We start from the raw sequence: 17,576 nt of genomic DNA, 5'->3' as shown, positions 1-17,576 counted from the left end.
CCCTGTCTGAATCCTCTTTTTCAGTATTGGGGGGGGGGGCGGTTTCCAGGGATATATCATCAAGTTCTGTTTCTTCCTTATCTGGGTGACACAATACCACGTTTTCCATGCAAAGATATAGTTTAATATTGTGTATGGGCTGCCTATTACAGTAGACTTAGTCTGGTTTACAGCATATGGGGTAAGAGCTAACACAGATACCCAGAGAGGCCACAAGCAGCATCTTTAAGTGGAGGGGTGAGTAGTGGTTCTGACAAGTTAAATTTGAGGTATGAGTGAGCTAGCCATATGACAGTGTCCACCAGACAGCTATAGGCTCAGGCTTTGTTGCACATCAGCCAAAGCCAGGCCAAACCCGTCAGCAACACAGAGCAGCAGTGGACTGTGGCCGAGAGAATGAAGCCACTGGAGGAGAGGGGAGAGGAGGTATGCTGTCTTCCAGGATGCAGGTACTTTGAATTTTTCCAGTACTGAGATTGGGTTTACCCTGAACCATCCCCATGTTATCAAGTCTTCCTTGGTCAACACACATACCTGTGGTAAGATGACAGACTAGCACGTGTTCTGTAGTCGGAAGAGATTTTAGGTCATGTCTATACACAATTAGCACAAACAGCCTAGAGCACAGAAGAGTGCTACAGCCCATCCCTCTGAGTCAGGCTGTCCTATAGACTATAATGCAAATGATATCCATAAATTTACATTTTCCTTTGTTGTTGTTTAGTCGCTAAGTCTGACTCTTTGTCTGACTCTTTGTGACCCCAGAGACTGTAGCCCGCCAGGTTCTTCTGTCCGTGGGATTTCCCAGGCAAGAATACTGGAGTGGGTTGACATTTCCTCCTCCCAGGGATCTTCCTGACCCAGGGATCGAAGCCACATCTTCTACATTGGCAGGCAGACTTTTTACCACTGAGCCACCTTTATAGTCACATTTTAAAAAGTAAAAAGGACCAGGTAAAATTAATCTTAATATATTGACTTAATCCAAAATATTATCCTTTCAACATGCAATCAAAATGTTCTTTAAAATTAATGAGATATGTTACCTTCTTTTCTTACTACTCAGTCTTTGAAATCTGCTATGTATTGTGCAACTGAAGCTCATCTCAGTTGGGACAAGCCACATTTCAAGGGCTCAGTCACCACATGCGGCTTGTACTCATGAGTACCCTAAGGGACAGCACTGCTCTGGAGAGTTCACCTGACAGAGAAAATGCACCACCACCCCTCCCCGACTTGGGTTGGACTGTAGAGAGTGGCTCCAAGGGATGAGCATGCAAGATTCCTCAGTCCTGCTTCTGTTTGACCTAGCACAGTACAGGCCAGATATCACTGTCTCCCTACTTACCTAGTACAGACTTTATCTGTTCAGTATTATAAAATGTGTTTTGATTTACAGAAATCACTTTTCAGAATACCCTGAGACATACATGTGAACTGACTGCATACTAGAGAGCATTAGTTTTTAGCATTAAGCAAGCTTCTTCCTGTTTATACTCATCGTTATGACATCTGTCATTTAGGATTCAGAATCTTTACCATATACATTGTATCAGCCATTTCCCATAAGAGAAACTATTTTAAGTATGTTATATATAATTTATCAGCTAACATTCTGTGTACATAAGAAACTGAAAGGGAAATCTTTTTTTTTTTTTGAGATTTTGCTCATGATTATCAGAATAATATGATTCCTACAGAGATATAAAAGACTATCCATGGGGAATACAAAATTTAACCTGAATGTCTTAGAAATATTAAAATTCATACTTATAACACATTTTTGTATATAATGATTTTCTAAGGGTGAATGTAACACTGCAGGATGTTGTTGCTTGATTTTGCTTGATTTTTAATATAAACATCTAGAAATTCTTTATAGGCCAGAATATCATCGTTATAGTAGCTGGAGCAAATTTACTTTTGAATACAGAAGACCTGAGGAAAGCAGCCAGTGCCATTAGCAGAGCCAAAGTAATGATCTGCCAGCTAGAAGTAACTCCTGCAACTTCTTTGGAAGCCCTGAGAATAGCCCACAGCAATGGAGGTAATTTTACACATTTGTCCTTTCTATAAAAGCTTTTATCACTGTCTCAGTGAAAGTTAACCTTTCAAGTTAAGCAATGCCATATTTTTCTGCAGTAAAATATTTTCTCCCATTCTGAGATTCACTGTCTTCTTGTAATTCTCAATAATGTTAGAAAACCTTACAAATGGGGAGGGGGAAAATAACATGAGTAGCATTTCTGATATTCTGAAATATAAATCTCCAGTCTAGTTAGCAGAAATAATTCAAGTAGTAACTGGAATCTCTGAAAGAGCCCCTTGTCCAAGATATACCCTACGTAGTAGAATGAGTTCCATTCTGAGAAGAAGAGTTTAGGCTGTAGGTCATGGATAATCACTGCCCAGGTACACTTGGATAAACATCTCAAGGACTGAAGATTAAATCTTCCTCCTTTTTGTAAAACTTTATCATCTTTTCTAAAAACAACAAAAGATTATTTATATGTAATATTTTCTATGTTGTCAGTGTCCTTTAAGTAGCTCTTTTTGTTTTGTTTTATCTTACTCTTTGGAAGTTTTCAAACACAAAAAAGCAGGCAGAATTCTATAAGGAAACCCATCATGCAGCTTCAACAGTTGTCAACTCGTGGTTATTCTTGATTCATCTGTTCTCTCACCCACTCCCCTTCTCTCACCCCCAACATATAACAAACTTGAAAAAAATCTAAAGAGTTTGTTTGCTTCTTTTTTTTTTTACCACTGACTAATAGGAAATCGTCTGAGTTAGAATCCCATTTCTGTTCCTTGTTAGCTTTATAGTCTTAGCAGAATTATCTGATTTTTTTGAGCCATATCTGTTAAATGCATATAGACATACTCCCCTACAGAATTGTTCTAAGAATGAAATAAAATAGGATGCCAAGTTTGGTGTAGTACTTCTCAGTAGACACCAATTTTCTTCTCTCTTTCACTTCTTTTTTTAAATTAAAATTAGGATAATATCCTGATCTCAGCACCTTTTGGTGAAAAAAATCAAAATAAAAAGTAGCCACTTATCTAAGACAGTGACTTCTTCTTGATATTGTGGCCATAGTTTTGTGACTTATACTAAGAAGAAAATAGGGAGAGAACCACACTGACTTTTCCAGATCCAACTTTCTCATCAAGACAAAAAGGAAAAAAAGAAGAGAAAAGTGTGTGTTGTGTTTATAATAAGTGCTTTCTCTCAAAGTGTAAGTGTTCTACATAGCAATAAATGGAAAATAAGTTACCGAAATGATTTTGTGGGGAATTTTAAAATGTATGTCCTGATTTAACAAATTTCCTCTTGGCAAGACAACATGCTGTGGCAAATTCTCACTGACATTTAATGTATTTCTAATGGACTCAAAGCTGTCAGAAAGAATTTTAAGCCAAAACTCATTTGGTTACATTTTCTCAGGGCGTCACAGATAAAGTCCAAGGCTTATGGTGAGCATTCTCCACACTGCACTCATCGTAATCAGGTGATGTGCGTACAACAAGCCACTTCATTCAAGCTCCTATCTTTCCTTGTGTAGGTCAAAGCATGTTCTCATGTAACTTCTCTTTTTTTCCTGCTATCCCTTGCTTCTCAGAGATGACTCTTCTTCTGTCCTAGTCTAATAGCCTGTTACCTACCCAGCTTGTGAAGGAGAGAAAGGTACAGCAACCACAGTTGAAGAGCTAACCTTTCACAGGTGAGGCTAGAGTTATCTGGATGGGCAGGCAGCCTGACCTGGGCGGTCATTTGGTTGGGGTCCAGCAATGTTTCCTCTGTTATCTGCCAGGCAATTTTTCTGTTGAGGAGCTGGAGGACCTGGGGCATCAGGAATGGGTGGGAGTAGGTGATGGAGAGCTACAGCCCACCTAGTCTACTTCACATTTTTCCTGAGAGCCAGCATGCCTCATTAAATTCTGCATGATCTTTCTTATATTGTAATACTGGGACTAGTAATACCTGTACCTATATGTACTTTACAGTTTAGAAAGCACTTTCATACATATTTGATCCTCAGAAAAGCCTTATGACAAAGTAAGGCACATATTATTCTCCGAGATTAAAGAGGAGAAGATAGACTCGGAGAGGTTAAGTAATTAGCTCAACCAAGGTCACTGTAGAAACCATAATTCCAGACTCCAAGACCCAAGTTTTGTGTCCTAGGGCAAACTTTATTATTTTTTTTTATTTATTTTTATTAGTTGGAGGCTAATTACTTTACAAAATTGTAGTGGTTTTTGCCATACATTGACATGAATCAGCCATGGATTTACACGTGTTCCCCATCCTGAACCCCCCTCCCACCTCCCTCCCCATCCCATCCCTCTGGGTCATCCCAGTGTACCAGCCCCGAGCACTTGTCTCATGCATCCAACCTGGACTGGCGATCTGTTTCACCCTTGATAATATACATGTTTCAATGCTGTTCTCTCAGATCATCCCACCCTCGCCTTCTCCCATAGAGTCCAAAAGTCTGTTCTATACATCTGTTTCTCTTTTTCTGTCTTGCATATAGGGTTATCGTTACCATCTTTCTAAATTCCATATATATGCATTAGTATACTGTATTGGTCTTTATCTTTCTGGCTTACTTCACTCTGTATAATGGGCTCCAGTTTTATCCATCTCATTAGAACTGATTCATATGTATTCTTTTTAATGGCTGAGTAATATTCCATTGTGTATATGTACCATAGCTTTCTTATCCATTCTTCTGCTGATGGGCATCTAGGTTGCTTCCATGTCCTGGCTATTACAGGGCAAACTTTAAATAAAGAAACTGTCGCGTCCCATTGATTTCAAGGAACTGAGCCTTTATGAGAAGTATCTCTAGAAAAGTGAAACCAATGAATTGTAATACTCTCCAACATGTAGCCTAAGCTTTCAGTGTTATTACTGCTTAAGTCACAGAGACAAGACCCTACAGTGTTTTCGGCAGTGTGTCCCCTACCTGCCCACATAAAACACATACACAAGCAACCGCGCACACATGTGCCTTTGTCTAGTATCCAGTTGGTCCCCATTTGGTACTTATCAGTCAGACATGGCTTAGATTCTATACTATGAGTGGTGTGGGTGTGTGTGTGTTTGAATTTAATGTGTCTTCATTCTCACCTGAGAGAAGTGTATAGTACAATAGAAGTAGCACTGGTTTGGGAGTCATGAAGTATGGCTCTGAATTCAGAATCGAATCACTTACCAAATGGAGGACCTCGTGCAAGTACTTCAGTCCCTCGCACTGGGCCTCAGCTTCTTCTGTGAAACATGGGAATCGGACTGAGAGCCCTCACATTCCTTTAATGTAATGTGAGAGTGGGCTGGTCACAGAGCAGAGCAGGCAGAGCATGAAGGTCTGTTGAGCACTGAGTGTCCTGTCCATTGCCCAGGGCTGGCATAGGTGCTGATCAGCATTATTCCATCTACAAGAAAGATGGTAAAATCATGGTCGTCATCCATTGACGACAGTAAACCCATTGCCATGGGTTTATTTAACAACTCCCTTATCTCTACAAGCAGTGAGGTTTGACTTAAACACATTGTATAATTGGATTATATATCAGGTGTTAAAATACAGAGAAGAAAGTCCCCCCTCCATCTTTGAATATACTGTCTCAGAATTTACCAAAATGAAAGAATTGGTCTTACGCAACACCTGCAATGTCAAAAATGACTTGAGATCCCTCCACAGCCCTCTCCTGTCTAGGCCGCAGTGTTGTGAGGGAGGCCCACGGCAGAGCTGGCGCTGCAGCTGCTTGTGATGAAATTATGCATGTTGGTTCTGGCCTTTATATCCATTTTAAAGCAAATGGAACATTACAGGAACAATTATAAATAATTGAAATTGTAAGATCGCCAAGAAATTAAATTCTAGGTAGGATACAAAATATCTTTTAATGCCACTTTAGCCCTTTTCCATTTAGCAGACCAGGCTTCTTGGCTGGCCACCTCGACTCTGATGACATGGTTCAGCACATCGCCCAAGCTTTGGGTGTTTTTGTTGCTCAAGTCACAGAGAAGACACTCGAGAGTGAGAGACTGCCTAGCCAGTGTTTTGGGTAGCCCAGCTCTCCCATGGTTTCTTTACTTAGGGTGATGTCTTCTCCTGTTTCCCTGAGCTCGCTCTTAGGGCCTTCTTAACTATCCAGCCTCTGCCTTTCATGCTGACATCATTGAGAGTCAGCTTCGTTTTCCTGTCTTTGCCTGTACAGTTGCCTCCCTGGGCCTCACCAGTTCCTCACTGATATTATTGTGCCAGCCATCGACAGGCTAAGACAATCGGGAGTTTAGTCCACTGTATGTGGTAATGAATAATAATTACTGTTGGTACCGTCTGTCACCTCTGCAGCTCCAAGTTACTCCATGGCATTGCACATCCTGTGTTCTCTAGTTTCACATGGTTCCAGGGTGACATCATTTTTTTTCCCATCTTGACTATTACAAATTTGCATTCTTCTTTGATGAGCTCCATCTACTGATTCTTCATTTTTTTCATCATGGTAAAGTATCCAAGCTTATTTATGGTAGCATGAGCCAAAAAGGATCCTTTCTTTATGGTATTTTCACTTTTCTCCTAAATTTAGTTATTAGTTGGACTCTAATCCTATGTATTCAATTTCTTTTGGTAAGAATGCTTCCCCTTAGTAAGATATAGGCAAATAAGATTTGACTGGTTTTTATATAGTATTTACAGTCAAATTAAATTGCAGAGTTTCTCAGTCCAGCAATTATTGCTTAAAATTCAATGTAACTGTTTCTTTAAAATTTGTTTTTTTATGGTGAAAAAGTTAAAATATATGTGAGTATATCATGGTAAACCCATATATACTAGCTTCAACAATTATCAACACTTGGCCAATCTAGTTTCACTTATACCCTTGAATTATTTTGAAATGAAGCCAAGACATTATATCATTTCACTCAGAATGTACTTGTTTTTTGATGTGAGATGTTATATATATTTTAAGAATTATGTCTTTGCATGGTGTATATATATATTAGCTGCATGGCAGCTAATCTGTGGTCAGATTTATTCTCAGCCTTTTGTAACTAATCACTTATTAATTTAGTGAGTAATCTCTCAGAGTTTTTTCTCTTCTGTATAGATGTATGAATATAAACACACATAGAATTATATTTTATTTCTTTTGTTTAAAAAAAGAGGGGGATCTTACCACAGACTTTACTATAATACTTTTTTTAACTTATAAATTATAGAAGCCTTTCTATGACAAAACAGAGATCTGCTTCATTTTTTTGAGTAGTAGCAGGGAGTATTTGTCATAATTTTTTATCTAGTCTGATAGATACTTAGTTTCTTTTGTTTTTTTCTGTTATAAGCAGAGCTCAATGAACACTACTGTACCTTATCTTTGCAGGCCTGGGTATGTGTGTGTAGGACAGGTTTAGAAAAGGAATTGCTAGATCGAGGCTCTTTTGCAATAAAATGGAACTTTTATAAGAAAAATGACTCTGTCCAGTTGTTCCATCCTGCCTGACAGCTGGCTCTAACCTGCGCTCAGAGCTGCTGGGTGCAGAATTCAGGATCGGATAGGGTGAACAATGGTGTTTCAACTCTATGCCTGCGGAAAATAGGGAACAACATATTTGTTTTGAAAACCTAAGAACTAAATGAGTGTTTTAGAATGCTGGGCAATGATGGCCTTTATGCATAATTGACATCTCTGAGACCTTGCTGAGGTGGGAAAACCAATGAGAGAGATTTTTGCCAGGATCCAAAGTCCAACAGAAAGCAGACAAGATGGGTGGACAGGCGGGGGTATGAGGCTATGGCTAAAGGACAATATAATAACAGTAATAATCCTTTACTTTTGTACAACAATTTACAGTTTACACAGGGCTTTTACATCCATTTTCTAATTTAAGCTTCGCAATAGCCCTGTGCAAAAATATGAGCAGCCAAAAATATACCATAGAATTTCTGTGGGTGGACATTCTAGATTCTAAAATAATGAAAATGTGGGAATAGCGTTGGCCTACAAACCGCTGGTCAACATCCACCGACCAAACCAAAATGTTGAGTAAGACCAAAGAAGGTGCAGCCATACACCAGCTCGCTTCCCCAGGCAGGAGTGGACGTACGGATACACATCTTCCCCAGTAACGTGGATGGATCAGCACCAAACTAACCATGGGAGAGCCACTTGCAGAACTTGTTACTGTGCATACTCACTGACCTCACCCCCGGAGATTCTGATTCAGTGGGTTTGAGGTGGAGCCTAGAAATCAGGCATTTTATAAGCTCTCCCAGTGAGGCTGATATGCAGCCAAGTTTGTGAACCACTGTTCTAGAAGAGTCTCTGAGGACTGCAGCTAGAGTAGTTTACTCTGCGGGTTTATAGTAAATTAGAGTGACTAAACACATAAGTCAGTGGACGTGGGTAAGGAAAAGACGACCAACCAAGAAAACAACACAACACTGTAAAGCAACTATCCTCCAATTAAAAATAAGTTTAAAAAAAAGACCGACCAATCTAGTCAGGTATTCTGGTGTATACATGAGTGTTTTGACAGAAGGAGAACTTCCTGTGAATGTAATTTTTAAATACTTTTTTTAAATGTTTACAGAGTTCCACAACAAAGACTACTGTTAAATACTGTACACTGGCATGGAGGGGCTTGTGTTGCTATGGACAGAGTCCTGTCCCAGAGAGGCAACCACTTGAGAGATGACTAAACCCTAGACTTCAAACTAGAGGACCCTGGGTAGAGACCCTGCTTAACCATCTCCCAGTGTGTGTCCTCAGGCTGACTTCATCTCTCTGAGGCTCACTTTCCTCCTCTGAAAAATGTACTTCTTCTGACACTGTGATCGCTGTGATATTCTCATTTTTCCTCTTTCTGCTGTCCCCATCCATTCTCCTCTTATAGTCTCCTATTCTGAGCTAGCTCTCAGCCTCTGATTGAATTTCTCCTCCTTTATCAATCTTTACCTTATGTTCCCAGATTGCCCGTAGAAGCTAAGATTGTAAGCTTTTGTGTGAATGTGCATGGTTGCATATGTGAAATATATTCATAAGGTATTTTAAAAAATAGGTGCTCAAAACATGCTTATGTACATGACCCTTCTCCTTACTATCCTTACCAGGAAATTTTTGAGCTCTTCATTGTTTCTTTTCTATCATGTCTTTATTTTTTTCCTAGAAAATGGATTTATGAACTAGCCTTGCAACTAAGTGCTTAAAGTAATCTTCAAAAATGTTCACCAGCCTGCATGTTCACATTTACACGTGTGCTTTCATGTCACATCATTCAAATTCTTCTTTAATGTTCTTCTTGCTCTTTGCCAAAACTTTGTTACCACATTAGTTGTAAATACTGATGCTTGTCCTTGGGGCTGAAATGTTGTAAAGTAAAAAGCAGACCAAATGGACATAAGAAGGAATTGATACTAGGCTATCACGGAGATTGAGATTCCAAACTTTTCTACATCTATAACTAAGCTGATTTTTTAATCTGCTGGGGAAAATGGTTGTACATGGGGGTTTCCCTTACTGAATGTTCACAAATGCACCATGTTAAAAACAATAACCACAGAACTCCCTTTTCACTCCTTTGTAGTGAAAACATTGTTCAATCCAGCGCCTGCCATTGCTGACCTGGACCCCGAATTCTACACCCTCTCAGATGTGTTCTGCTGCAATGAAAGTGAGGTAAGGATAGAAGGTTGTGCTCATTCCTTAAGAGACCAAAAGACTTTCATGTATGTGGATAAAGCAAAGAATCCAGGACTAACCACATGAAATTTATTGCATATGAATTCTTGGGCATAATGAAAACAGATTTTTTTTGGTTGACTGGGATGTAGAAAAAAGGAAAGTAGTGAGTCCTAGAAGAAAAAGGATTCCCTGAGTCATACCCATGTTCTGTTTTCTTATTTAATCATTCCATAATCTATGGACTAATTACCATTAGAACTGCCAGAGAGAGCAAACAAAAATATGACACCCAGTTAAACTTGAATTTCAGACAAACAAGAAATAATATACTAAACATACTATAAAATTATTTGTTGTTTACCTGAAATTCAAGTTTAACTGTGAGTCCTATATTTTATCAAGCAGTGCTATTAATAATTAACATATAACCCTGGAGCATCTGCTACCTTCTGTTGTGAAGACCCTGTAACTGCACTGGTAGACAGACACAGGCTCTCCATTGATGCCATGGGAAGCCCTTGGTGGCCACTCTATTGGGAAACCACCCTCTCAGTCTGTCTGAGGGTCATAATGTATATATCTGCATAAAATGTCTATATAGATTCATATCATGCCACTCATTCTGAAGTATTTTAGGGAAAAAATTTCCATGTTTTCCCTTTTATCGACCAGACAGTGTTAGACCAGCACTCATCCCACCATTGCGAGGCAAGACGTATCATACAATGCAACATACAGAGAAAGACAGTTTATAATTAATAAACTATAAAAGTAGTTTTCCACTTGGTACAAAGGCCAAATGAAGGTTTTTAGGATTTCCTGATCTGCCTTTTGGTTAAGTTCATCTCTCAGAACATAAAGGAAACCAAGAAAGAGGACTGCCACAAGGAGGATAATTTTAAGAAGCCACAATAGGTTATGCAATATTTTTGAGCAACCATCACAGCCAAGCATTGTGCGGGGAGAAAGAAACTGTGGGAGATAGTGGCCATTTCACAATAAGATGTTAGACTACCCTCAACTGCCAAACTGGTTTAGATTTCCCTGTTAGACACTTAGAGAGCATCACTGTTTATACTTCAAACACTCATCACAGCTCGGATTGCTTATTCAATACCTCCATCTTCTCCTGGAAGGGCATGGACATCTCTTATTCACTGTTGTATCCCAATGGCTATCATTGCTGCATAATCAATTACCCCCAAATCCAGTGGCTTACAACAACAGTAACTATTTATGGTCCATCATGGTTTCTGTGCATCAGGAATTGAGACAGGACACAGCATGGTTCGTTTCTCCTCTGCGATATCTGGGGGTCTCAGCTAGAAGACTCAAAGACTGAGGGCTGGAATCATCTAAAGCTTCTTTCACTCACATGCTGGCTGTTGGCCAGAACACTTACACTTGGCTTCTCCTTGTGGCCTGGGCTTCCTCACAATATGGAAGTTAGGTTCTCACTAGATCCAATCTCCTAAGGAAAGGTGAGGAGAGAGCGCGAGAGCCTGGCAGAAGACATGGTAGCTTTATGTGACTTTTGTAAGTCACACAGCATCTCTTCTAGCCCATTCTAATGATTGACATAGGAAAGTACACCCTGGTACCCTCTCAATGGAAGACTGTCATTGTCACAGTGTGAAAAGAGCATGTACAATGTGATAATATATTGATAGTTATCTTTGGAAATTATCACCTTTTATATTATATTTGGAACATAGTTGGCACCTAGTAAATCCTTATTGAATGAATGAACAAATAAATTGAACTCTGGTCTTTAAGGAAACTGACCTCAAAAACTTAATGGAATAAAAAAAAATTTTAAACTTAACATTCTCATGGATGACTTCTAATCATGATAACAATGTAAATTCATGCTCTAAGATATGCCTTGTGCACCACACACAAACCACTGATTCATAAATATAAAAAGACAATGAAAACATACTTACAAGCTCAAAAACAAGATAAATAACTCTACAGATCAGAAATGGAACAGAATCACAAAGCATTTAGCCCTGGGTATGCTGTACTCCAGCCCCAGAAGCTGGCATTGGTTGCTGGATGGGTAATGGGCACTGAAAGAGTGCCACTCATGGGAGCATGGAGCAGTGCCCATGGCTGGAAACCAGAAGGCTGGGCTAAGGCTTCCCTGCTAAGGAAAAAGAGTGGTGGAAGATGCTATGCCGAGAACATATAGAAGGCTCCCAACATGTGGAGATAGGAGAACAGAGAAACTGCCTCAGATTCAGAAAGAAAACCAAGCCAACTGATGACGTAGAGACTGGACAGGTGGTACAGTATGGCTAAGAACCCCAGAAGAGGAACTCCCTGTTGTCAATGTAACATGTCGCTCTGGTTTAGAGACCCCTGGGGACCTAGTGAATGCAGCCATTAAATCACTAGAAAGGCAGGGATAAACCTGGTGCGAGTGAAATCTGCAGACTCTCCACCTCACTGAGAGCAGTGAGCCTGCAGATGAAGAAATGTACTGCTGCGAGAGATCCAGCAGAATCAACAGTCTGAAGAGGAATTTGCCCAAGATGAAATTCAAATAATAAAACAATGCAAAAAAGACTTTAAAATAAGTATGATCAAGATTCTCATTCAATGGGAAAAAAAAAAAAAAGATTCTCATTCATTAAAAAAGGAGAACACAGGAAGCTCAACCTGGCTCTCTATGACAGCCTAGAAAGGTGGGGTGGAAGGGAGGTTCAAGAGGGAGGGAACATAATGTATACTTAGAGCTGATTCACACTGTTGTTGGCAGAAAGCAGCACAGCACTATAAAGCAATCATCCTCCAATTAAAAATTTTTTAAAAAGAAGAAATTGTGAAAGAAAAACAGAATTGAACCGATGGTATGTGAATATGAAAACCAACCAATCAGAAGTCTTGAAAATGAAAAAATAGTCATTGAAAAAAATTTTTAAACACTCACAGAAAGATAAACATTAAACTGGGATGAAGAATTTGCAAACTAAAAGAAAATCTTGATCAGTTCACCTGGAGGAAGAAAACTCAATTCTCCTAGAAAATAGTACAGAAAGAAAAATAGTTAACTATTAAAGAGGAAATTAGAGAAATGAAGGACAGCTTGAGAGGCTTCAACATGTGTCAAACTGGACTGAAGGAAGATGAGAATGGAACTGAAGAGAAACTCTATTAGAGGAAAAACTGTAGGGTGTTTTCTAGAATTGAGAAAAGACATGAGCCCTCAAAACATCAAAAGTGTATTAACAGCACCATATAAAATAAATAAATATAACTTTCTACTAATGTACATTTTAGTGAAACTGTATAAAATCAAGGGGTTTAATAAAGATAAAAATATTTTTAAACAGCTAGAGGAAAAAAGATTACATATAAATATCAAGAATATCTGATACGTCATTGCTTGTAAAGGGGGAAAATGGAAAAAAATCAAAGTGTCCATGAAAAAGAGAAGAGATTTTGTTTAAACTGTAGCATATTTGCAGTATGGAATACAGAGCAGTTTTTTTTTAAGCTATACATATCAACACAAATTTTAAAATGTTAAGAGGAAACGTACATTGCTAAATAATATATGTGGAAGATATCATTTAACTTTTTTAAAGAAAAATATTAGAAGCAAATAAAGTACAATAAAGTAAAATTTATTAAAGGTAGGTGGTAAGTACATGAGTGTTTATGCATTATTTTTCATGTTCAAGATTTTTCCATTAAAGAACAGCTGTTTAAAAGGTTTTTAAAAACCATAAGAAGTCAATGTTTCTGAAAATGAACCATCCAGCTCAACGTACATAAGTGATCCCAGTAATGAAGGTCAATGCAAACCTTCTTTTATATAAAAAGAAAAAAGAAAGTGGTCTCACAGTATAACCAACTCAGACTGAAAGGGTCTATGGAAAAGATCGGGTTGCAGGGTACATGGTGAGGTTAGTGAAACCCATGCTCCTGGGAAAACTGACACCAAGAATGAGCAGACACGGAGATGACTTATAGGCAACAAGAAGGGTTAATCTAGGCATGTTTGGAGCAAGTACAGGAAGGGACAAACCCACTCTTAAGATAGCATATGATTAAACTGTAACAGAAAAGACAGAATCTGGTTATAAACGTTTTAAGTCAAAAAGCATCACATGATTCACCTAGTCCAGTGTATATTCAGCTGCTTATCTCAAAACCATAAAGGTTCCCTGGAGATGCTGGCTGGGTACCTAGCGGGCAGGGAAGCAGGACTGCAGCCCTTCACCCCTACTTCAGCTAGAGACTTGTTTATATTCTGGGAGAAGCTACTGATCCTGTCCAAGCCCAACATTTTACAGATTTTTTGTGACTTGGAGAAGTTTCCAGAGTGAGTGAGCAGTGGAGGTCTCTGAATGTCAGCACATTGCTTTTTCTGCTATATATCAGAGTCTCTCCTGCTCTGCTTCCATCTTCTCAAGCAAAACAAACAGAAGAAATGAATGGTCTGCAAACTAGCAATATGAAAAAGGCATTATGGCCCAAGAGAGGACTAAAAGGATTTAGGTGTGAAAGTTATGGGTATGATTTACATCAAAAATCACTGGCAGTGGCCCCTTGCTTCCTTCTTTTCCTCCCTTCCCCCTTCCCTTCTTTCTTTTGTGAAATTCTCTTTGCTTCCCCTAACTATTATGGAAATCATCATAAATAAGGAAAAGCTGAATGGGCAATGAATACTCATATCCTCTCTACCTAAGCAGTTGTTACCATTTTGCTGCATTGGCTTCCCCTCTCCCCTGTGTGTATTTATTTTTGTTTTGGTTGAATTATTTGAGAGTAAGCTGCAGACATGATCCCTCAACCCTGAACACTTCCGCTTACATCTCCTAAGAGGAACCACAATACCATTATCACATCTAGGAAAATTATCAGTAATTCTATACTATCATCTAATATTCAGGCCACATTCCAATTTTCCCAGTTGTCCCAGGAACATCTTTTATAGCTTTTTTGTTGTCACTGTTATTATTTCATTTATTTTCCTGAGCCAGTATCCACCAATGTTTGCCATGGCCTTGGTTGTTATGAAAAAGAAGGGAGACATCTCCTAGAAAAACAGATCTAATCTAGAAGTGGACCCAGTCACTTATTCTCAACAGTTTCTTTTCTCTTTTGTGTATTTCAGGCTGAGATTCTGACCGGCCTTGAGGTCGGCAGCCCCACAGAAGCTGGGAAGGCTGCGTTGGTGCTCCTGGAAAGAGGCTGCCAGGTCGTAATCATCACCTTAGGTGCTGAAGGATGTGTGATGCTGTCACAGACAGAACCTGTCCCAAAGCACATTCCCACGGAGAAAGTCAAGGCTGTGGATACTACGGTAGGTTTTTCAATTTCAGAATCCTTTTGGCCTTTGAAAATCATCATTTAGTAACTAAGATACTGCACCTGAATTTTTGGATCATGTGGTAGAGGCTCTAAGAGGTAATATGTTGGAAGAGAAGAACAATCAATCAGGCTGGAGAACTGTATCTTAACCCTCTCTAGCCCACTGTGGGACTTTATACAAGTCCCCTTAGCCTCTCTGAATCAGTTTCCTCCATAAAACTGGAATCAGTAAAATTATACCCATATTACCTTTATTCATTCATTCATTAAATAAGCCTTGATTGAATGCCTGCTATATGCCAGTCATGTGTTAGGTGCATATGTATAGTGATGTACAAGACAAAGTCTCTGCCCTCATGGGCTGAGATTTTTAAACAATAAGCACACTGCTAGATCTTACAAGCCTCTTGCCTAGAATGAAATAGCAAAGAGCACTAGTTACTATTGTATTATATATATATATATATACTAGATAATATATATTTAATTTATTGTATTATATATTGTACATTTTATTATATTTAGACAGTATGTTTGTTTATTTCATTGCTTAGGAAAGACTATAAAATGTGGCTTATTTATCAAAAAAGAAGCCTATGGGCATTTGATAAAGTTTTAGACACAAATATACATTGAAATACATAAGTGCAAGGAGTACTTCTTCTTACATGAAATTACTTCTTACATAAAATTACATCCTGAATGCTTTTTAAAATGTGCTTTATTAGGAATTTGATAAACTATACTTGGCAGTGTTATTCTCATCATATTTACTTATTTCTGAAACCACTAGTTTTTCTGCTTTGTCAAGAAAGACAGTAACTTGATTTGAAAGACTCCTTATTATTTCTGAACTCAGTCCTCCATTAGACTAAAACTATTCCAGGTCCTGAACTAGAGCAGAAGAGTTTGTTCTCTTTTGCTGAAAATAAAACGAAGGGTCCTTGTGAAGCTGTCGGACCTCTGTGGCTGCCGAGAAGTGGCTCAGCCTCTGCTCAACATCTGTGTCAGTCACAACTCCTTTTGCTCATGAGTACCAACCAGAAACACAACTCAAATGACTTAACCCAGAACAAGGGATGTACCTGGTGCACATAAGTAGAACGTTCGAAGGTACGGGAGAATGCAGAGACTAAACCGTGTCCTCAGGACTCACTTGTTCACCCTCGCCCTGTCAGCACTGCTTGCCTTGTGGTGGGCTTTGAGCTCAGACTGGCACCCTCCGGGTGGTAGCCCCTGGCAGCCCCCTTCCCACACTGTGTCTCACATCATGATCCCATCCTCGATGTCAAATAGAAATCAAAGAGCTCTTTTCAGAGGATGGGAAGTGGATATTGATCAGAGAAAGCCACCTGTGCCCACCACAGAACATTCATGTGGAAATGCACTGCTTGGGTATAGGACTGATTGGAGAAACTAGCCTTGGAAATGTTCAAATTGGAATCAATAGTAATAATGCTGAGTTATTTCATGTTGAAGGACTGGCTTTCACAGATCAGGATGGATTATAACTTTGAGCATCTTACATACAGCCGTGTGCACCAAGGAGGTTTTCACACTTCATTGATACTGTCTTGTGCCTTTTCATTTGGTTTCTGAGCTCCTGCAGTTAATTTTTAAGGTTCAGGAAAGGTGAGAGACAGTGATGGGATCAGAAAGGAGAGAGAAGATGGGATCAGGAAGATCAGGGTGTTAGATCAGGATTGACAAGTTTTTTCTGTGAAGGGCCAGAGTTTTAGGCTTTATATGCCATATGCATCCATGCTGTGTTACAACCACTCAGCACTATCATGGTAACATGAAAGTATCCATAAACAACTTTGTATGCTCTTAAAATTAAGTTAGTATTAATCTAAACTAGGTTAAGTTAAGGTGTTAATTGGAATCACCAACTAATTACAATTACTAAGAATAACAAAAGAAAAAATCAAGATAGTTAAAATGGTACACTAGAAAATATCTTTTAAACACAAAGGAAGACAGTTAATGGAGGGACAGAGGAATAAAGATACTGAAAGATATGCTGTTGTAAACTGGGATAAAACTAAGACTGAGGAAGATGTAGGATCCAGGAAACAGGTGATGCAACTTGGTACTGAAGAATTTATTTGCAGGGCAGCAATGGAGAAACAGACATAGAGAACAGACTTATGAACATGGAGAGAGGGGAAGAGAGGGTGAGATGTATGGAGAGAGTAACATGGAAACTTACAATATCATATGTAAAATAGAGAGCCAACAGGAATTTGCTGTATGCCTCAGAAAACTCAAACAGGGGCTCTGTATCAATCTAGAGGGGTGGGATGGGGAGGGAGGTGGAAGGCAGTTTCAAAAGGGAGGGGATATACCTGTGGCTGACTCATGTTGAGGTTTGACAGAAAACAACAAAATTCTGTAAAGCAATTATCCTTCAATTAAAAAAATAATCTAATTAAAAAAAGAGAGAGAGAGAGAAGTCAGTGACAATGAAGGAAAGTTCCAGGACAATAGCTATGCAGAAACCCCATCCTCAGTCAGTCCAGATTAGAGCAGGAGCTTGGCAGCCTCTT

General features: G+C 39.0%; 1 protein-coding gene across 3 annotated transcripts in view; it reads left to right on the top strand.

Moving 5' to 3' along the window:
- Positions 1–17,576, top strand: part of RBKS (ribokinase) — a 128,099-nt gene that overhangs the window by 45,049 nt on the left and 65,474 nt on the right. For all 3 annotated transcript variants that reach the window (XM_043917468.1, XM_043917465.1, XM_043917466.1), the window contains exons 5-7: positions 1,883–2,047; positions 9,605–9,696; positions 14,831–15,019. In XM_043917468.1, the coding sequence (XP_043773403.1) occupies positions 1,883–2,047; positions 9,605–9,696; positions 14,831–15,019 (446 nt within the window). The remainder of the gene's footprint in view (positions 1–1,882; positions 2,048–9,604; positions 9,697–14,830; positions 15,020–17,576) is intronic.

Source organism: Cervus elaphus, chromosome 11 (assembly GCF_910594005.1).
Source record: "Cervus elaphus chromosome 11, mCerEla1.1, whole genome shotgun sequence".
NCBI classification, from domain to species: domain Eukaryota; kingdom Metazoa; phylum Chordata; class Mammalia; order Artiodactyla; family Cervidae; genus Cervus; species Cervus elaphus.
This window is presented reverse-complemented; position numbering and strand designations above follow the sequence as displayed.